Source organism: Microtus oregoni, unplaced genomic scaffold, assembly GCF_018167655.1.
Source record: "Microtus oregoni isolate MIOR12 unplaced genomic scaffold, Mior012 000082F_ref0000272, whole genome shotgun sequence".
In the NCBI taxonomy this organism is placed as follows: Eukaryota; Metazoa; Chordata; class Mammalia; order Rodentia; family Cricetidae; genus Microtus; species Microtus oregoni.
This window is the reverse complement of record NW_024544542.1, coordinates 944,456-964,066: the sequence shown is the minus strand read 5'-3', so window position 1 is coordinate 964,066 and position 19,611 is coordinate 944,456. Positions and strand designations below refer to the sequence as shown.

Below are 19,611 nucleotides of genomic sequence, written 5' to 3'. Positions count from 1 at the left end.
CACAGCTCCCATGCCAGCTCAGGGTCTCCTCTAGCTCTAGAAAAGCTGACACGTGTCATGACAATGAAGTGTCTGCGTAGACGTCCTCGCTGAAGGTGCTCAGGTGTCACTTATGTTCCTTCTACATCAGTTCCCACAGAGCATTTGCCCTTCCGTTCCGATGTCCAGATGGTTCTGAGACGCAAAGGAAGGCGTGAAAAGCTCGGGCCGCACAGGCAGTAAATTACTCAGTTAGGATTCCAACCACACCGCCTATTTTTAGCCTCAGCCTCGAGCTTTTCAGAAATATGAAATGCTTCTCAACTTATCTTTCCAGGGTAGAGGAACCTTGGTCAGAAGGTAGTAAGTACACAACGCCTCAGACAGCTCGCTTGTAAATATGTACATCCAATCCTAAATGTTAGTGAATATAAGACAGACTGCAGGGAAGGCTCAGCAAGCGGGAATTATTCCGGAAATGCAAAGAATCCAGGACTAGAAAAAAAAAAATCAATGGATATGATTGGTCACAGCAAATTAAGAGGAAAAGATTTTTATCTCTGTAAAAATAGTAGATAATAAAATTCAGTGGAATTTAATTACTAGGAAAATTTAAGAGTATTTCCTTAGTATTAAACATCTGTGGCCAGTAGCAGTCTTGAGGGAAGAACACAATATATATATTTAATAGTGGTTTATTTGAGACAGTTTCTCTGTGTAGTGCTGGCTGTTCTAGAACTCAGTCTGTAGACCAGGCTGGCCTCAGCTCAGAGTCCTGGGATTAAAGGTGTGCGCCACCATTACCTGGGTAAAACAGTGTATTCTGTTCCCCACCGGAAGTGTATAAAGGTTCTCTTCCGGGCACCCTCATCTGCATTTGTTAGGATTTGTTCACTTAATGATTACATTCTAACTGAGATGAGGTGGAATCTCAGTGTGGCTTAATCTGCACTTCTCTGATAACTATTGAAATTGAGCATCTTATTCATACATTCATTGGCCATTTGTACTTTGGTTGTGAGAACCGGCGGCTTATTTCACTAGTCCATTAATTGATTGGGCTGCTCATTCAGCACCACAGAACATCCCCTACACACTGAAGAAAAAATTAACACATCCAAGAGGTTACAGCAAAAAGCAGACCATGTGAAAAGAGTAGCTAAGCAAATGAGGAATGTCGAAGCACCAATCATACGGCAGGAATTACACACACCTTTCAAAGGTGGCTGGCTGCCGAAGGTCTCACCTCTCCAGTGCGCATACAGACTAGCAGACGACTAAGAACAGGATCCATCTATTCCCTCCAAGAAATGCACCCCACCATCACAGATAAACAACTTCGAGATGGGAGTGACCAAGGACATAAAGGGAGTTGGAGCTAGAAAGTAAATGGGCATCAATGAATGTCCCCAGGTGGATCTCCACCACCATGGAGCAATCAACCGTTTCTTAACCGTGACAATAAAAGCACAAGCAATTTAAGGTTAAATTGAATGAGTTCAAAGTTTAAAGCATGCACTCTGGCAATAGGAGAGCGGGCAGTATGTGCCCATCACACGCCTGCTTGATAAGAGAACTGAGTCTAGAGCGTAGAATTTCCACAGCTAAGCAGACGAGTAGCTCAGCTAAAAACAGGCAAAGGATCTGCAAAGATTCCTCCAAAGACAGTATACAACTGGTCCACGAGCATTTTAGGAAGCTATTTAGTGCCATTAGTGATTAGCAAAATCCACCGAAACCTGCATGAGGCACCATGCACCCGCTAGGACAGCTAGTGGACTATGGACAGGCAATAGCAAGTGTGGGGTTGAAGCCCATTGCTGGTGGGAAAATAAGATGGTGCCTGCTTTGGAAAACAGATGGGCAATTCTTCGAGATGTTTATCACAGAGACCCCACGTGACTCAGCACAGATTCCACCTAACGGCCAATGAAAACATATGTCCCTCAAGAACTTACAAATGTTCTTAGCAGCTTTACCCAGTAGTCCCCAAATGGCCCAGATGCCCACTGACTGATGGAAGAATTGATAAAATATGCTATGTTTGTATAATGAAATATTATCTTAAAAAGGATTAGACTTCCAGTGAACCTCGAAGCTCAATGGTCAAAAAGAATGATTTCTCTATGTGAAATCTGGGGAGATGCAGATGGACGGAAAGTTAGAAGAGTAACAGTTGCTGGGGTGGAGGGGATGGGGAGCGCAGAGTGGCTGCCCGTGGCTGTGAAATCTGTGTGTGGTGATAAAAATCTTCTGGAATTAGATACCTGCTATTGGATTTACAGTCCTGTGAATGTGTTGTAACCCACTGACTAAATCACAGGCTTTCAAAGGCTGCATATATGAGTTGTATCTGAATGTTTCTAATGGGCTATTTTCTGTGTGCTTTTTAAAACGAATACTTTATTTCTTTTAACTTTGAGAGAAGGGAAGTTGTTTGGTTAGTTTCGGTTTTTCAAGACAGGGTTTTTCTGTGTAGATCAGGCTATCCTGGAACTTTCTCTGTAGACCAGGATGACCTCAAACTCAGATCCACCTACCTCTGTCTCCCGAGAGCTAGACTAAGGGTATGTACCACCATGACTTGGCAAAAGAGGAGAAGCTGTAAAACACAAGATCTATTAATATAGAACATAGAGTTTACGTAATTTAGAAGATAGGGCAACCACACAGTTCACGGCCAAAATGACGTATTTATTAATATGATAATTTAAGTGAGTATGGATACATATAAAGAAAATATAGATATGTTAATACCCTCTTTGTTTTTAGATTTTAAACAAAATTATAATAATAACAGCAGTAAGACCTCCAACTGTATACCCAGATATCTTGTATCTTGCATGTTATGACAATTAAAAATGACTTTCCTAGATGAAAAGAGAGAGAGAAGGAGCCTTCAGCACATGCATTGGGAAAGTAAATCTGGTAAAGACAGAGTCCATTCGGTGGTGTCAGAACCTGGCTAACTTCATCGGTTGTCAGTTTGGGGTGAACATTATAGAAAGTACTCTTAGCAAGCTTATGAAGGAAAGAATTTCTAGGAAAGATGGGTCACTCAGCATCCATGGAAAGCCAAGGTTAGAAGTGAAGGAACCTCCCTGTGCTGGGGAAAGGGGATAGTTAGACTAGGATGCTCCATTCTGTCATTTCACAGTGTCTAGACATGCTACTACCACGACAAACTCTCTATCTCTGTATTTCTCTCATTCCCTCCATTTGATGGAGGCAGGACTATCCACAGCAGAGCTCAGGTCATGTGGAGGTAGGAAAAGGAGACCCACGTACATTCAACTATTGGGGTACGAGGTGGGGTCCTGAAGCGTCTCTCTAGGTAAGGAAGTGCCAAATGAGAGGAGTCAAAAGTGACAGCTTCCCACTAGCATTTGGAATGACTAAAATTAGAACCATACTTTCTATCACAAACCAAAATAAATTCCACATGGATCCAGAACTTGAATGTAAAACTGGAGATCATAAAAGCACTTACAGAAACTGTGCATGCATATTTATGGGATCTTGGTTGAGGGCACTTGCTAAGCATGATGTAAATACCAGAGTGCCATTAAAACACTGATAGGGAATATCAGATGACCCAAAGGACCCAAGGTGTGGCAGATTGCTTGCATAGCGTGTACAAGGCCCTGGTTTGATTCCCAGCACCACAGAAACAAGTGTAAATAAATACAGAAATAATTGCATTTAAAAACTATTGGTTGCATTTTAGTAAAAATAAATGAATAAATGTATAACCCCACCCCTTAAGAGATCAGAATGGCGAATGCCACAATACAAGCAGGGGTTAGCTAGCCTTGGGTGACAGGTGTTAAAGATGGGTTTTCAGCTTTCCTCACTGTGTGCTTCCCCCACACACACAAAAGTGTTATTTATTTTTAAATTTGGAAAGTGGAGCACTTGGATGTTTAGTTCATGAGACTATGTAGCATCCGGGTCTTCAGAGGCAAATTTAATGCTAAACTCTAGAAAAATGCGGCTAGCTTTACAGAGAGCGGGTCACGGCAGAGCTTCCACACCTGTGTGATTATGTTGCAGGGGTTGGAGTTTGCTCCATCTGGTGACACTTTTAAAAGGACTGGATAATTGAATGTGTCTTCCCCTCCCCACCACACACACGCACAGAATCCTTACCTCCACAGTGTTTTGGCTTTGGGTTTGCTATGCCTTGTCTTATTTTTAAGAGAAGCCATCTGCTTAGGAAGAAACTCTTAATTCACAGTTTTGACATCTAAGGGAAAGCCAGATGCCCGTTGCATCTTTCATTGCCTTACCTACAAAGAATGAGTTAGCACAGCATTTCCGGTTCCGCAACCTTTCAGTCCCCAGTCTTTTGTCCCCTCTTCTCTGGGACTCCATCTCAGTAGAGGGTTTAGCATAAATTTAGCATAAATCTAGTGTCCTAGCCAAAGGGGAGGCTGTCACTTGAAAGACAAGGCCTCCCAGAAGCCTCCATGATAAATGATGAGGGAGGCTCTTCATGGTCCAGAAAGACTAATCAATAGCCTGTCATGGAAACAGAGCAAGCTATCTGGAGACAGCAAAGAAAGAAAAGTTTTTAAGTGTCATGCCCCTTGTCCCTGCTCTTGGCACTCGGCTGCTCTTCTTCCTAGACAGGACTCACTATGACAGTTTCTCATGTTAAGCGCCCTTAGTCTTTACCTTTAAGGGCCAAGGAAATGCCATCTTGCTAGGGTTTTTCTAGCTGAGATCAGCATGTTTCAGTAGTTCTTCCTTCATGTTTAAAAGTAAACACCTCTAAGACCATCTCCTGTTCAAGGGGGTCCTAGCAAACATTTCTGCGTACTTTTCTCTCAGTTGTAAACAGCGTGACTCTGGAAGCCTGTGTATGCTAATGAGGGAAGCCTGGTGCTCTTGGGCTGAAAAGATCATCAAGCAGCTGCTTCTGGTCTTAGATGGCTTAGTGATAACCGTTTCCAGCCCCGTCGCTTCCCAAGATGACTGTAAAACAGCATGAACATATGTCTTTGGGCCACACATCCCCTGAGAACCTGTGTACCTCTCTCATGGTTATATGCCCTGTGCTTTTTCTTAAGTTGATTTTGATGACAGGGAGCAGGACACTAGCTAGATAGAAGGGCAAGGTTGTGTCTCTTTCCTCTGATAGAAGCAGCAAGAGTCTTACCATGGATTCTCCGGCATCGGTGGAGGAATCCACAGTTGGTGCTGAGAACTGAATGCATAGTGACCCTGGCAGGTGATGCACTGTTGTGGTGGGCTCTCTTCCCCCTGGTACCCAGCCCCTGTTGCTGAGGAGGTGTAAGTGCAATGATAAAAGGGACATGTGTGCAGGAGGCACTGCTGTGTATCATGGTGCCAGTCATGACCTCCATCACATCCGGGTACAGCTAGACTCATCGCTGCCTCTCATCTTTTTTCAGGAGCCGCCTATTGCCAGTTCATGGACATGCTCTTCCCAGGCTGTATCAGTCTGAAGAAAGTAAAATTCCAAGCAAAGTTGGAGCATGAGTATATCCACAATTTTAAACTTCTGCAGGCATCGTTTAAGCGGATGAATGTTGATAAGGTAAGAAGCCTGCTAGTACCCCCCTCAAATGTATTCTTTTCAAAATCGCTTTCAGCATTTTATTGTTTTTAAATTGTGTGTATGTAGGTTTGTACATGTAAGCGTAGTGTCTGCAGAGGCCGTAAGAGGGCATAGGATTCCCCAAGAGTCAGAGTTACCTGTGACCGAGAGCTACCCAATGTGGGTCCTGGAAATTGAACTCCAGTCCTCTGGAAGAGAACTGCCTGTATCTTAGCCAGCACCCTGTAGTAGTAATCAAAACTGAAAAAGTCTGAGAACATATCTATGAGGTATATACTCAGATATCTCACCATGTGGGGTCTGTCCATACAGAAACAGCAGCCCTGAGTTTCCCCATTCCTGTGAGGTTTTAGTTTTAAGAAATCCTTAACCCAGCAGCCATTAGACAGAAACCTCTTAGCAAGAGTCCTGAATGTTATAATAGTGGGTCATCAGCTTCTCTGGGTTGCAAATGAGGCACTTTCTGTTTACCAGAGGCCTCGGGGTTCTGTGGATGTTTTGTTCCTTCGGGGAAAAACAACTTGTTAACAGGGAAACCACTCTGGGCTTGACTGGCCGGTCCGGGTCATTTTCTGGGTGTCTAAGCTGGCTCCTCCTTCCTCATGGTTAGGACACGCTAGTGAGCAGGTGTCTGTAACAGTGTCCAGCGTAGCACTCCTCTCAGATCCCAACATCCGTGAATGTTGCTTTTCTCCTTTGAAGTATAATTTTGCCCCAGGTGACACAAATGGAAGTCTCGGTCCTCACGTCCTGTTCCTCCCAATAAGGGACTGAGGGGCTAAGACCCGCTGGTCTCTCAGGGAGAGCCGGGTGCTAGTCAAATGTTTGCTAGTAATATGTCTTCCTTATTTAGGGTATTTCTCTTACTGGCCATGCCTCCTAGAATGAATAAGCATGACAAGACATGAATCTCAAACAAGGGGGAAAGAGATAAACCAGCAGAGGAGAAACATAACTCTTAAAAAAAACAGTATTGATAAAAAGAATAAAAAGCCTACAGGATAGAAAACAGACACTAGGTTGTGAGATAAAGGTTAAAGTTTAATAATCTAGCATGGTTCATCACTTTCCTAGGTAAGAAGCATTCTCACCACGATGTTGAGAAAACCTGGCTTCTTCTCTTCTAGGAATGCTTGTTTTAAATTGTACAGCCTGAACCAGGTGTGGCGGTTAGTCCCAGCTTCTCCTAAGGCTAAGGCAGGAGGATTGCTCAAGCCTAACTGTTTGAGAACATCCCGGACATTACAAGACCCCTTCTCAAATCCTAATTTTTATTCCTTCTGCTGAGGCTAATCTCCAAGTAGCTCCTTCCCCACACACCCAGTTGTGCGGGCTCTCCTTACTTTTAAATTCGCACTTGTACATTAGAGAGAAGAAACACCCATTCGTGGGTTTCTGGCTGGAACTTGCTGTAATCAAATCAGAAAGCTTTGTGCATCTTTCTATAAGTGAACACACAGAAAATGGCCGAGCTAAGAATATTGACAAACAAGTTTGCAATGGCAAGAGACTGGCCTTGGCCTCGCCAGCCTGTCAGCCCCAGAAGCATCAGGACCCTGTGACTGCCCAAGTCCCTAGAGAGACGCCCTGTCGTGCACCCCTCATGTCTGTCATACCTAGTGCTTTAGAGGGCCCACTTGAAGCTTCTGTCCCTGAAACCAGGAGACGTCGACAGAAGTAAGAGCTGCTATGCCACTCCCATGTAAAAGCCTCACACGTAGGCAGTGGACACATTGCTTCAGTTGTCCGTGAAGGACCCTGTACTCCACATCCCTTACCAGTTCAGTCTCTCCAAAAGCCAACAGTAACACTCAGCAGACGTCAGCTGTGATAAAATATCCATGGTAGTGCAAACAGGGCAGGGAGTCTCTCCCTGAGAGTTCAAGGGAAGCAAGAGGAGGGAGGGCATGGCAGCACCCGAGCCTCCAGGACCAGCAGCAGCTTGATGAACAATGTCCTTCCAGAAACTTCTATTTCCTTTATTCTGTATCTTGTATCAGTTTCTGTTGCAGCTGAGTTAAATATTTTTGGAAAATGTATCACTGATGACTTAGCTGAGTGTGTAGCCTAAGGCGCTTCCCTCACTTTTTCTTCCAAGTTATGGTTGATACGCAAGGGCTTTCTGTTCTTTTTTTTTTTTTCCTCAATTGTTTCTCCTGAGGTTATACTATAATTATATCATTTCCCTTCCCTTCCCTCCAGTCCCTCCTATACTCACCCCTCTTTGAGATCTTTCAAATTCATGGCCTCTTTTTTTATTCATCGCTGTTCATGTGCCAGAAAAGTCCCATGCAAGTTCCAAGGGAGGGAGACAACCAACAGCAGCGTGATAACCCCAAGAGCACACCAGTGGTGCGGATACTTTTAACAGTAGGAAAAGCATGCCTGGTGCAGGAAACCTAGCCACCTGCTCAGAGCTAGGGAAGTCAGTGATTGTGGAAGAGAGCCCTAGCCGCCATTTTCTGTTCTTTCTAAAGTGGCCCTCTTGGCTTCTATGACATCAGTGGCCTATGGTTTCCAAGGTGGTAGAGCCTTGCTGCAGGGTTGGTGTCTTCTGTTTCCGTTCATGTTGTCATGCTATGGAGCTGCGTTTCCTGCACACTGGGCTTCTGTCTGAATCACTCACACCACACGCCTGCATTCTGACTCACAACTTAGTTCTGCCACTCTCATAGTTCCCAATCAGTTGTCACCCAGTGATGGAAAAAGTAAAGTCTACTCATTGTGCTGTGTGGGGAGAATGCTGGGAGAATTCCATTTTCCGTAATAAAAACAATAGTGGTGCACTGAATAAGTTAAGCAATCAAGTCTGCGCGCGCGCGCACACACACACACACACACACACACACACACACACACACACCTCGCTTTGTCATAATCCCAGAGGTTCCTGCGAGAGTCGGCAGGGAATCCTGGCTGACTCTGTGGTGGAAGGTTACACTGAAAAGCTGATACGTATGCATGCACCTTCTTTGTGTGCTCCCACGACCCCCTTATTGAGCCTCTTCTTCTCTGTCTCTGCACTCCCCTGAGCCTTAGCTCCTGCCCTATGTTAGTTGGGATGCTTGTTCCTCTACATTTCAGTGAGCTCTGTTCCACATGACCCATCAACTCAGTACCTGTTTTCCCTGACCTGCCCCTGGTTCCTGTGTTCTGTTAGCTCTAATCCTAACAAGAATTTATGTCACTATGACTCGGCCAGGGTTTTACAGAGAAGTAGGAAAGCGCTTCAGGTTTGAGACAGCACAACATCCCAGGCCTGTAGATTCTGTGGGGAGACTGCTAAACTATAAATGTCCTCCACACGAGAGAAGTCACCTGTTTTGTATGTTGGCTTTTCTGAGATGAGGCCTCGCTGTCTAGCCCAGTTCCATCTGAGACTCACAATCCTGCCTGTCTCTCAAGGACTGGGATTACAGGCTGTGCTACCACCAGACCTGGCAGGTTGCCCCCTCTCGACGCCTAAGGATATTCCTTTTTTAGTTATTCAAGAAGAATTAAATTTTGCAATACAAGCAACTCTGTTGGATTTTTTTTTATTTTTTTTATTTTTTAATTTATTTATTTATTAAGGATTTCTGCCTCGTCCCCGCAACCGCTTCCCATTTCCCTCCCCCTCCCCCGATCAAGTCCCCCTCCCTCATCTGCTCAAAGAGCAATCAGGGTTCCCTGACCTGTGGGAAGCCCAAGGACTGCCCACCTCTATCCAGGTCTCGTAAAGTGAGCATCCAAACTGCCTAGAAATAGTTAAAATTGTGTCAATTCTAGAATATTGCTGAGAAGACAGGTAGAGAGAAACAGTGGTCAGGAAGTGCAGGCAATGGGCCAAAGAGACAGCTCAGTGGTTAAGAGCACCTGCTACTCCTACCAAGGACTCTGGTTCGGTTTTCATCCCCAGCACCTGGTGGCTCACAGCCATCGGTGACTTCAGTTGCAGGGGATCCTGTGACCTCTTCTGGCCTCAGCAGGCTCTCTACACACATGGTGCACAGACAGACAAGCAAGCAAACACACACGAACATAAATGTACATAAATAAGAAATCTTAAATTTTGTTCACAAAAGAATTGCAAACAATTCTTAGGGTATAATTGCACAACACACTACAGAAACCTGAGATTCGTGACTTACATAGTGTCCTGACGTTGCAGGTAATTCCAGTGGAGAAGCTGGTGAAAGGGCGTTTCCAAGACAACCTGGATTTTATTCAGTGGTTTAAGAAATTCTACGATGCTAACTATGATGGGAAGGAGTATGATCCTGTCGAGGCGCGACAAGGGCAAGATGCAATTCCTCCCCCTGACCCTGGCGAACAGATCTTCAACCTGCCCAAGAAGTCTCACCACGCAAACTCCCCCACAGCAGGTAGGTCATTCTCCTCGTAGCGGGCAGCTCCGACTCTGCCGTGCTTCAGCCTGTACCTGTCTACAACTGTCAGTATTTTCCTACATTTGATTGGTGTTCAGTGTTGTCTGGGTCCATGCTGATCTTTCTGTGACCCATATGTCACGAGTCTGATGATCTTGATTTCAGGTATTAAAAAGACAGAGGCACATATGCTGTGTCTCTGGCTGTTAAGATAATACCCTGGGGATAGATTTCGTTTTCTCTCTACTTTTTCTAAAAAAAATTTAAGTAATCTATTTAGATTTTGATTAAAATATTTTTACTGCTTAATCACTGGCAAGGCAGACCATAATATGCACTGACATGTACTGTTAAGCGCGGATCATTTTCTATAGGCACTCAAAGGAAATTAGTGATCACTTTTGTGTGTTAATGTGGAGCCTTCGTTTATTATGCATCCGTGTCCTGAAAAGGAAAATAATTGCAGATACATACCTAGAACTTTAGGAGTTTTCTTTTTGACTTTTTTGTGGATTAAAAAAAAATTCTCTAAAATATCTTAGAAATATCCTTGCCATAAACAGCCAACTTTACTAGATAAAGTGCGCGCTTGGGAAATGGGGTCCTGGTTATAACTGCCAGCTGTCTGCTAGACCGTTGACAGGGATGTTCTCAGAAACCTTTTTCCATGCCAGATGCAGAGCCCGTTGTTCAGCTATTACAATGCAGATTCTTTTTTATTCCTGCCCACCGTACTCCAGGCAGCATGGACTAGGCATGAGCGCTACCGCTGCAGGTAGCTTTAGCCTTGCTTTTCCTCGCTACATAGAAACCTTTTCCATCTTTTCTGCCTGAATTCATGACTATACCCCGGACAATCTGTATCCCTTGGAAATCTGACTTCTTCAAACAAGTTTTGAAATACTTGTTTAAAACAAAAGAAAATCGGACGGGCACTGGTAGCACACGTCTTTAATACCAGCACTCAGGAGACAGAGGTAGGGATCTCTGTGAGTTCAAGGATAGCCTGTTCTATAGAGTGAGTTCCAGGATAGGCTCCAAAGCTACACAGAGAAACCCTGTCTTGGAAAACCCAAATAAATAAATAAATAAAGTTGGAGATAACAAAGATCAGTGTGTATACTTCCTGTCTTGTGATGAGCTCTTCCTCGCGTGGAATAACACAATGGAAGGAAGAATGCATGCCTCTAGGAGGTATTTAGGAAGTAACAGGATTGGGTTTTGGTAAAGGGTAGATCCTGGAGTGAGCAAGTGAGCTGCCAAGTGTGACTTTTTGGTGTGTTTCCCACACTTGGAAGGGTGAGGATGTCATTCAGGAAGTACTGAGAGAGCTGGATCTGACAAGAAATTGTATTTAACATACCGAGTTTTGGGTTTCTTTGTAACCTCCAAAAGATGATCTAAATAACGTGTGTGTGTGTGTGTGTGTGTGTGTGTGTTCCCATTCCTTGAAGCTGGAAGTAAATACAGAATAATAGAGGAGAGAGTGCCTTTAGGAATTCCTAACAGTTGCCAGTGAGTAGAGGAGACACTGCCCTGGAATGCATAGAAGATGCCAAAAAGATTGGAAGACGCTAAGGGGTGGTTTTCAGGGAAGCAGAGGAAGGAGGCAGAATGATCTACAGTTTCTAACTCTGCGAGAAGTCAAGTAAAATGAAGCCTGGAAGAGTTTGCTGGATTGCTCAACTTGAAAATCATTCATGGAATGATGAGACAAGAACTGGATTAAGGAATGAGTTGGATAAAAGACACTGAGTGAGTATCCAAGTCCAGTTTTGGAATGAATGAGCACATAGATAAAGAGCCCTGAGCACAAATCTTTGGGGGTTAGACGTACACGAAGGGAAGACGCCTCTTTTAAAAAGATGAGCGCAGACAAGAAAGTCAAGAGGCCTCAAATCATCATCAGTGTGGAAGTTGCATAGACCTAGGCTGTTTTTCTTTCTTCCACAATCATACTGTGACCCTAATTTTTTTGGCCTCAGCTCCAGCACTTCTCTTCCAAACAGAACTGCAGTATGTTGCCTTGTCCTCATTTTCTAAGAATTCCCTCATCTGTGGCTCACAGAACAAACAGTAGGAAGTTTCTAGAAAGAGGGTCATGAATATTAATTGTGGAAATATGGTGTACAATGAAACTTGAAAATGGTATGTAGAAAGCTGACTCCTAGGGCGTGATTAATAATCCTTTGGAGAACTGGTCCCCTGAGACACTGGGCACTAGAGTCTGGATTGCAGCAATTGAACAAGGCCACGTGGGGTGTGGACATGAGGAAGATCCTACCTCTAACAGCTTCATCAAGGATACAATTGATTTAAAAAAAAAAAAAAGCATTTGGTTGTTATCCAGGAGGGATAGGAGGGCGGTGCTCTTAGGGTTTGCTTTAAGGACAACACAGAATTACCAGATTTGTAAGGTCAGAGAAGAATCTCTGATGAGCCAAGGGTGAGAGAAAGAGTAGAGACTAGAGGACCATGACCCTGAATGTGAAGGAGCAGATGAGGTCAGGGGTTTAAGGGGTTAATGGGAAAGGGAAGATGCATTTTCCTGGAGCAGAAGCGAAGGGATGAAAATTAAGCCACAAAGAGATTGGAAGACAAAATTTCATGCAGTTCAAGCTGGTCAACCTACTTTTGTCAGCAGCTTTCATCAGGCTAAGAGTTGGAATAAAAAGCTGATGCTGATGGCGAGTAGAGCCGAAGCTGATGGCGAGTAGAGCCGAAGCTGGTGGCGAGTAGAGCCGAAGCTGATGGCGAGTAGAGCCGAAGCTGGTGGCGAGTAGAGCCGAAGCTGATGGCGAGTAGAGCCGAAGCTGGTGGCGAGTAGAGCCGATGCTGATGGCTGTAGAGCCGAAGCTGATGGCGAGTAGAGCCGAAGCTGGTGGCGAGTAGAGCCGAAGCTGATGGCGAGTAGAGCCGATGCTGATGGCTGTAGAGCCGAAGCTGATGGTGAATAGAGCCTTGCTGATGTGTCTAGAGCCGATGCTGATGGCTGTAGAGCCGATGCTGATGGCGAGTAGAGCCGAAGCTGATGGCTGTAGAGCCGAAGCTGATGGTGAATAGAGCCTTGCTGATGTGTCTAGAGCCGATGCTGATGGCTGTAGAGCCGATGCTGGTGGCGAGTAGAGCCGAAGCTGATGGTGAATAGAGCCATGCTGATGTGTCTAGAGCCGATGCTGGTGGCGAGTAGAGCCGATATTGATGGCGTATCCTTAGCTGGGATTTGGGAGGCATGTGAAGTGACAGGACTCTGGTGAGAACCCAAGGCACCTTGCTATTTCCCTTCTTAATGTTCTTTTTGTAGCTGCTTCTGGTGGACAGAGTAGCTTTGAAACTGTTGCATTTTTTTTGAAATTCTAATAAAAAAATCTCAGAATACTTTTCTTCCCCAATCATAATGCATCTTTATTTTTTGTTCGTTTGTTTGTTCAACCTTTTTAACAGTTGTACTCTTCCATCCAGAACTAGGCTGTGCTGGGCAATCCTCTCACAAAAGCCACAGAGGGACTTGTGCTATTTTGACAGAATGTCATGAGCCCAAAAGAGAAATCTATGTTTCTCAAGGCTTAACCTCTCAGGTGATAAAACTTGGGAAACATATTAAAGCCAACATTTAATAAATTTGATTTTTTGGGGGCTGTCACAGAAGGTAGTGATTTCTGATACTGCTCCCATGCCTTGATGGTTTTTATTTTTTTTTATTTTATTTAGGGAGGAATGGTATTTTTCAGGAGACAAATTAATCATTCCCCTTTTAATCAAATGTGTCTTGAATATGAGACATTGTGGGGCAGTAAAATTTTATTGGAGCAAAATTATCACAAGACATACATTACATGTGGGATATCGTTTTTAAAGACCATAATGGGAGAAAGGCCCCTAGAAATGCAGAAGGCTCTGACTTTCACAAAGTCATGCATCCAGATATTGGGAACATGGCCAAGAAAATAAGTCAAAAGTTCTCGGAAAGTCAGGAGAGGTGCTGGAAAGACTGTTTATAGAATTCACATGCTTTTGTCAAGATTTCTAGGGACGTTCCCAGAGTCTGTGCCTTTTTCATCATTACATACATGTAGTAGAACATGTGGAGATCAGCTCCCGGCACGTGACTTATTAGGACATACATGCAGTAGAACATGTGGAGATCAGCTCCCAGCACGTGACTTATTATTACATACATGCAGTAGAACATGAGGCGATCAGCTCCCGGCACGTGACTTATTATTACATACATGCAGTAGAACATGAGATCAGCTCCCAGCACGTGACTTATTATTACATACATGTAGTAGAACATGAGGAGATCAGCTCCCGGCACGTGACTTATTAGGGCAGGACACACAGCACAAAGAGCAGGGAAAGCTCCAAGGCTTCAGCTGGAAAGTTTGCCAGAGTATGCGAGCCGGGGTATGTGTTTCAAATCCAGCTGTTGCATGAGTCTCACATGTGTGGATGAGTGTGATGTCTCAGGGTTCTCTTAGAATTCTGTTCAGAACTCTGAGCCATAATCTCTATAATGTGAGTTCAGTGCATGACTTCACCCAAGACCACGGGTCTGCCTTTTCTGTTCAAGACTTGATATGAATCAAAGTGTTGATAAAGTGGGTGGCGGCCCGTCTGGTGACACATCAGTTACATATAGCCCCTATTCTGTTTCCATATCTAAACCTGGGTCTCTTCTTAATTATCTGTATCCTTGGAAGCAAATAATGGCTTGTATAGTTGGCAACAAGATGGGGACTGGCACTTTGAAATACTTGATTAATTTTGCTGTGGCTGGATCTCTCCTCACAGATATGCCTGAGGCTGATTTAACTTGCACGCCTGGCAGCTTCAAAGCTTTGTGCGACAAAGGGGCCAGATTAGAGTGGGAGAAAGTGATGTGGAGTGTAATGCCCACGTAGCGGTACTCGAGAGGGCACTGGCTATGCTAGCAGGGAAAGAAAACCCTGCTTTTCCCAGCATCCATGCTGTGTGTTGCCTCGCACCAGAGATGGGTTTCTGTATAAAATAAATGCTCTCCACACATTCAGCGCATTTTTTTCTGAGAGCATGCTAGATTTCTCTGCCATTTCAATGCAAATTAAAAAAAAAAAACAACAAACTTTTCTCCTAAGGACTCACAAGCATAAAGTTGGTTGATATCTGTCTAAGTGGGCAGCTTACCTCTACTATAATCAACTGTAATATAAACACGTGTCATTAGAATGAATCGCTGTCAGGTAATAGCAATTCTGACTACATTTTGAGGAGTCGTGTTTTCAATAGATTTGGCCTACCATCCATAGCCGTGTTTAAATGCACTTGTCACACTGACAGCTGTCTGTTAAGTATGTACATCATCATGAAACGTGATGTTTCTAAGTGTAATTGCTCTGATCCTACCTGCAATTCGATAGCTGTCTGGGGAGGTAGGCTTTTTTTTTTTTTTTTTTTTTTTTTTTTAATGTGCGAAGACTTACAAAACTTAAAAGGAAATTCAACGTTATGGTTTCCATAGCAACTGAGACACATTGCAGATTCCCATTCGCTAATGTATTTAAATCAGACTCCAAATATAAATGCGTGCGATGGATTTAGAGTTGCTATGGGAATTGAGCTTTCTCTCTTCCTTAGAGACCAGTGTGTCAGCCTTAAAATCAGGTTAGGAGAGATGCTGGAAAAAGTGATTTCAAAACAGAAGGTAGCGAGGCAGAGTCCGCGAGGTGTCGGAATAATACTCATCCAGTCCACAGACGTAGACTTCAGTAAATTCTAATGGTATTTTAAAGGAACTGTCTTGAACATTGACTACTCCCATTCGGTTACTCCAGGCTGTTGGTGCAATCTTAAAACGTGACTGTGCTTCTCTGTTTATTTGCTTGGCAGTGTATGAGCACTGGTTGAGCATCTGAAATCTAAACAGACATTACTTCTCACCTTTGGGGAAAGAAAAGTTGCTTTTACTTCCTTGGGTTTTATGTTTCGTTTCTTAAGAAAGGTAATGAAACCCAACAGTCACGGTGTCCCTTTCAGCTAAAGCATCACATCCCTCTAAGAACAATGTATGCAGATGCTCTTCATTTGAGCAGTGCTTGGCAAATATGTCAAGCCAAGGTGTTTGACCGTGTGCTGCAGATTATCTGTGGCTTCCCTAGCTCAAATAATTGTTGCAAAATGATTTTTAGTCTTTCTACACTGATTATGAAATTGTCTGTTCCTCCTTTTAATTGTTTCTGGCTTTGAAGGCTCCTTTTTCTTTTTTTTTTTTCTTTTTCTTTCTTTCTTTTTTTTTTTTTTTTTTTTGGTTTTTTTTGAGACAGGGTTTCTCCATGTAACAACCCTGGCTGTCCTTGAACTAGCTCCTGTAGACCAGGCTGGCCTTGAACTCACAGAGATCTGCCTGCCTCTGCTTCTTGAGTGCTGGGATTAAAGGCGTGCACCACCACTGCTCAGCTTGTGAAGGCTCTTTTATTAGTATATATGTGTTTATGATTAAGTGATCCTATTGACTGAACTTATGTTTTTGAAACTACTCTGTCTTAAAGATGATAATGATAATATAGCCGCTACTGCTTTCTTATATTTACGCTTTGAATGCTGTATCTTTCTTTTTAATAAGGCGCATACCCACCTATCTGTCTTTATATGTAAAGTGTGTCTTTAATCACTATGTGATTGGGCCCTGCCTTTTGACTCATTTTGGTAGTCTCTGCCTTTTAGAGTGACCAGCGCGTTTATATTTAGTGTAACTACTAACTTTTCCTGATTTAGATCTACCAAATTATTTCTAGTTTCCTGTTTCTTCCTCTGTTACTAAAAAGTTTAGTTTTATATTTTCCCACTTCAGTTTCGTTTCTGAACATTCGAGTTCTACGCATAGTCTTTAAAGTGAAGAACATTTAACATTTCTTACAGTGACAGGCTGTGTGGTAAAATACCACTTAGCTCTGCTTTCTTCTGTAAAGGTCTTTATTGTGGATTCATTCCCAGTATTTTCACTAGACAAATCACACTGTCAAGTATTTTAATGACGCTATGGCTCCAAACATGAGTGCACGACCTGCCCGCAAGCTTTTCTTCTCTTTGGTTTTGTTTTTTACTGTGATGCCTGGGTGTGGTTCTACCAGGATTTGTTTTTGTTCCTCACCTTTCCTGACTCTCTAAGTCAGGAAAGCACTGTGAACATCTCGTCCCATAGCTGTCATGAGCCCTCATTATGTATAGACTTAATATAGTTCACTCAAGTCCCGCCCCTTGCCGCCACGCTATTCCATTGGCCTGGAAGGAATACTTACTCACAGTAAGGCACTGTTACATTGCTAAGCTGCATATGGTTGTTCCTTAGCCATGTAAAGGCCTGGAGAAAAAAAGTGGAAAGAAACACTCTAATGGCTCAGCTAATTAAATTCCTAGAGGGAATCCCCTACTCTCTGTTAGAAAGGGGGAAATCAGAAGTGTGCTTTCCATTATACACAGATCACATCAGAGATGACTAAGACATACCAGTAGGCATTATTTCTTCTTAAAAGCTAACCAAGCCTGTATTTTTCTAGTGTCTGTGTTTGTTTCTATAGTTAAGTAGCATTAACTCAGCTTATAACAGAAATGTATTCCTTGCAGACAGGAGGGCCAGTAAGGCCAAAGCAAAGTGCTGTAGATTTGGTGTGAGATAAAGCCTGCTTCCCACCAGCATTCTCCATAGACGACCCCTCCCACTGTGTCCTGAGATGAGCGGTGGTTCCCAAGGCAAACCCGTTTGAGTGAGCTTTTTTTCTGAGAATACTGGTTCCGTCCTTTGGTCTCTGCCCTTGTGACGTCTTCACCTCCGAAAGGCCTCGACTCTCAGGACCGTCATATTGACGAGGGTGCAGGGATGGGTGACAAGGTTTTACAACACAGCACCTACCTGTAATGGTCACAAAACTGCAGCATAAGATGTGAGTAAGACTCTGCCAGACCACACTTCAGGATAACTGTGAGTTTAGACATCAGACGTGAGAAACAAGACCACTCTTCAGGGAATCTGTGAGTTTAGACATCAGATGTGAGAAACAAGACCACACTTCAGGATAACTGTGAGTTTAGACATCAGACGTGAGAAACAAGACCACTCTTCAGGGAATCTGTGAGTTTAGACATCAGATGTGAGAAACAAGACCACACTTCAGGATAACTGTGAGTTTAGACATCAGACGTGAGAAACAAGACCACTCTTCAGGGAATCTGTGAGTTTAGACATCAGATGTGAGAAACAAGACCACACTTCAGGATAACTGTGAGTTTAGACATCAGATGTGAGAAACAAGACCACTCTTCAGGGAATCTGTGAGTTTAGACATCAGACATGAGAAACAAGACCACACTTCAGGATAACTGTGAGTTTAGACATCAGACGTGAGAAACAAGACCACACTTCAGGATAACCGTGAGTTTAGACTATCAGACGTGAGAAACGAGAACTTGGGAGTGTCAAACAAGATTACCTAGTGGTGTCTCATGGTATGAATTAGTTCAGTTTGTGTTTTGTAATTATCTGGCTTTCTTGAACCAAATTTATTTACATAGTTTTCTTTAAAACTAGATTTTTTTTGAAACCTGAGAACCAGAAGTTCTAAATGCTATAGCACTGTTGTCCTATAACTCTTCAAATCTCAGTTTACTATGAATCAAACTTTTTTCCTTGAACTTTAGAAAAGTATTTACAAAATAGAAAGAACATGCATATCCATGGGTCTTGCACAGTGCACAGTGAGCACCCCCACTACCTGTGTATCCATGGGTCTTGCACAGCGAGCACCCCCACTACCTGTGTATCCATGGGTCTTGCACAGTGCACAGTGAGCACCCCCACTACCTGCGTATCCATGGGTCTTGCACAGCGAGCACCCCCACTACCTGTGTATCCATGGGTCTTGCACAGTGAGCACCCCTACTACCTGTGTATCCATGGGTCTTGCACAGTGCACAGTGAGCATCCCTATTACCTGTGTATCCATGGGTATTGCACAGCGAGCACCCCCACTACCTGTGTATTCATGGGTCTTGCACAGTGCACAGTGAGCACCCCCACTACCTGCGTATCCATGGGTTTTGTACAGTGCACAGTGGGTACCCCCACTACCTGCGTATCCATGGGTCTTGCACAGTGCACAGTGAGCACCCCCACTACCTGCGTATCCAGGGGTCTTGCACAGTGAGCACCCCCACTACCTGCGTATCCAGGGTCTTGCACAGTGAGCACCCCCACTACCTGCATATCCATGGGTCTTGCACAGTGAGCACCCCCTGCGCTGAGTGCTCTATTTAGTTTAGCAGCACAGCAGCCCAACAGATGCATGTTAATATCAGCCTCTCTGTAGCATCTAGGAAACTGGAACCAGAGCCGCAGTAACTTGCCACCGTCACTTAGGCAAAGTGAGGGACACAAGATCTGAGGTGTGACCCTGATTTCCAGAACCCTTGCTCTTCATTGGACTTGTTCTCTCAGATTCACAGACACAGCCTTGGGCTCTATATTCTGCCTTGGGCTCCACTCACATTTTTAAGTCTAAACTATCCCCATTTATCTCTGCAGTCATTTTGAGTAAGAAGAGGCATTGTATTTTATCATGTTAATAAATGCAGGAAATGTTAAGTCACTTGTTCCTAGATGTTTATTTCTCATTTCTAAGTTCTCCCATTCAAATACATCTCTGAAGT

The 19,611-nt window shown here is 43.8% G+C and overlaps 1 protein-coding gene across 3 annotated transcripts in view; it reads left to right on the top strand.

Annotated features, from left to right (window-relative positions):
- Positions 1–19,611, top strand: part of LOC121441856 (microtubule-associated protein RP/EB family member 2) — a 142,963-nt gene that overhangs the window by 97,258 nt on the left and 26,094 nt on the right. For all 3 annotated transcript variants that reach the window (XM_041643179.1, XM_041643178.1, XM_041643177.1), the window contains 2 exons: positions 5,397–5,542; positions 9,714–9,927. In XM_041643179.1, coding sequence (XP_041499113.1) covers positions 5,397–5,542; positions 9,714–9,927 — 360 coding nt within the window. The remainder of the gene's footprint in view (positions 1–5,396; positions 5,543–9,713; positions 9,928–19,611) is intronic.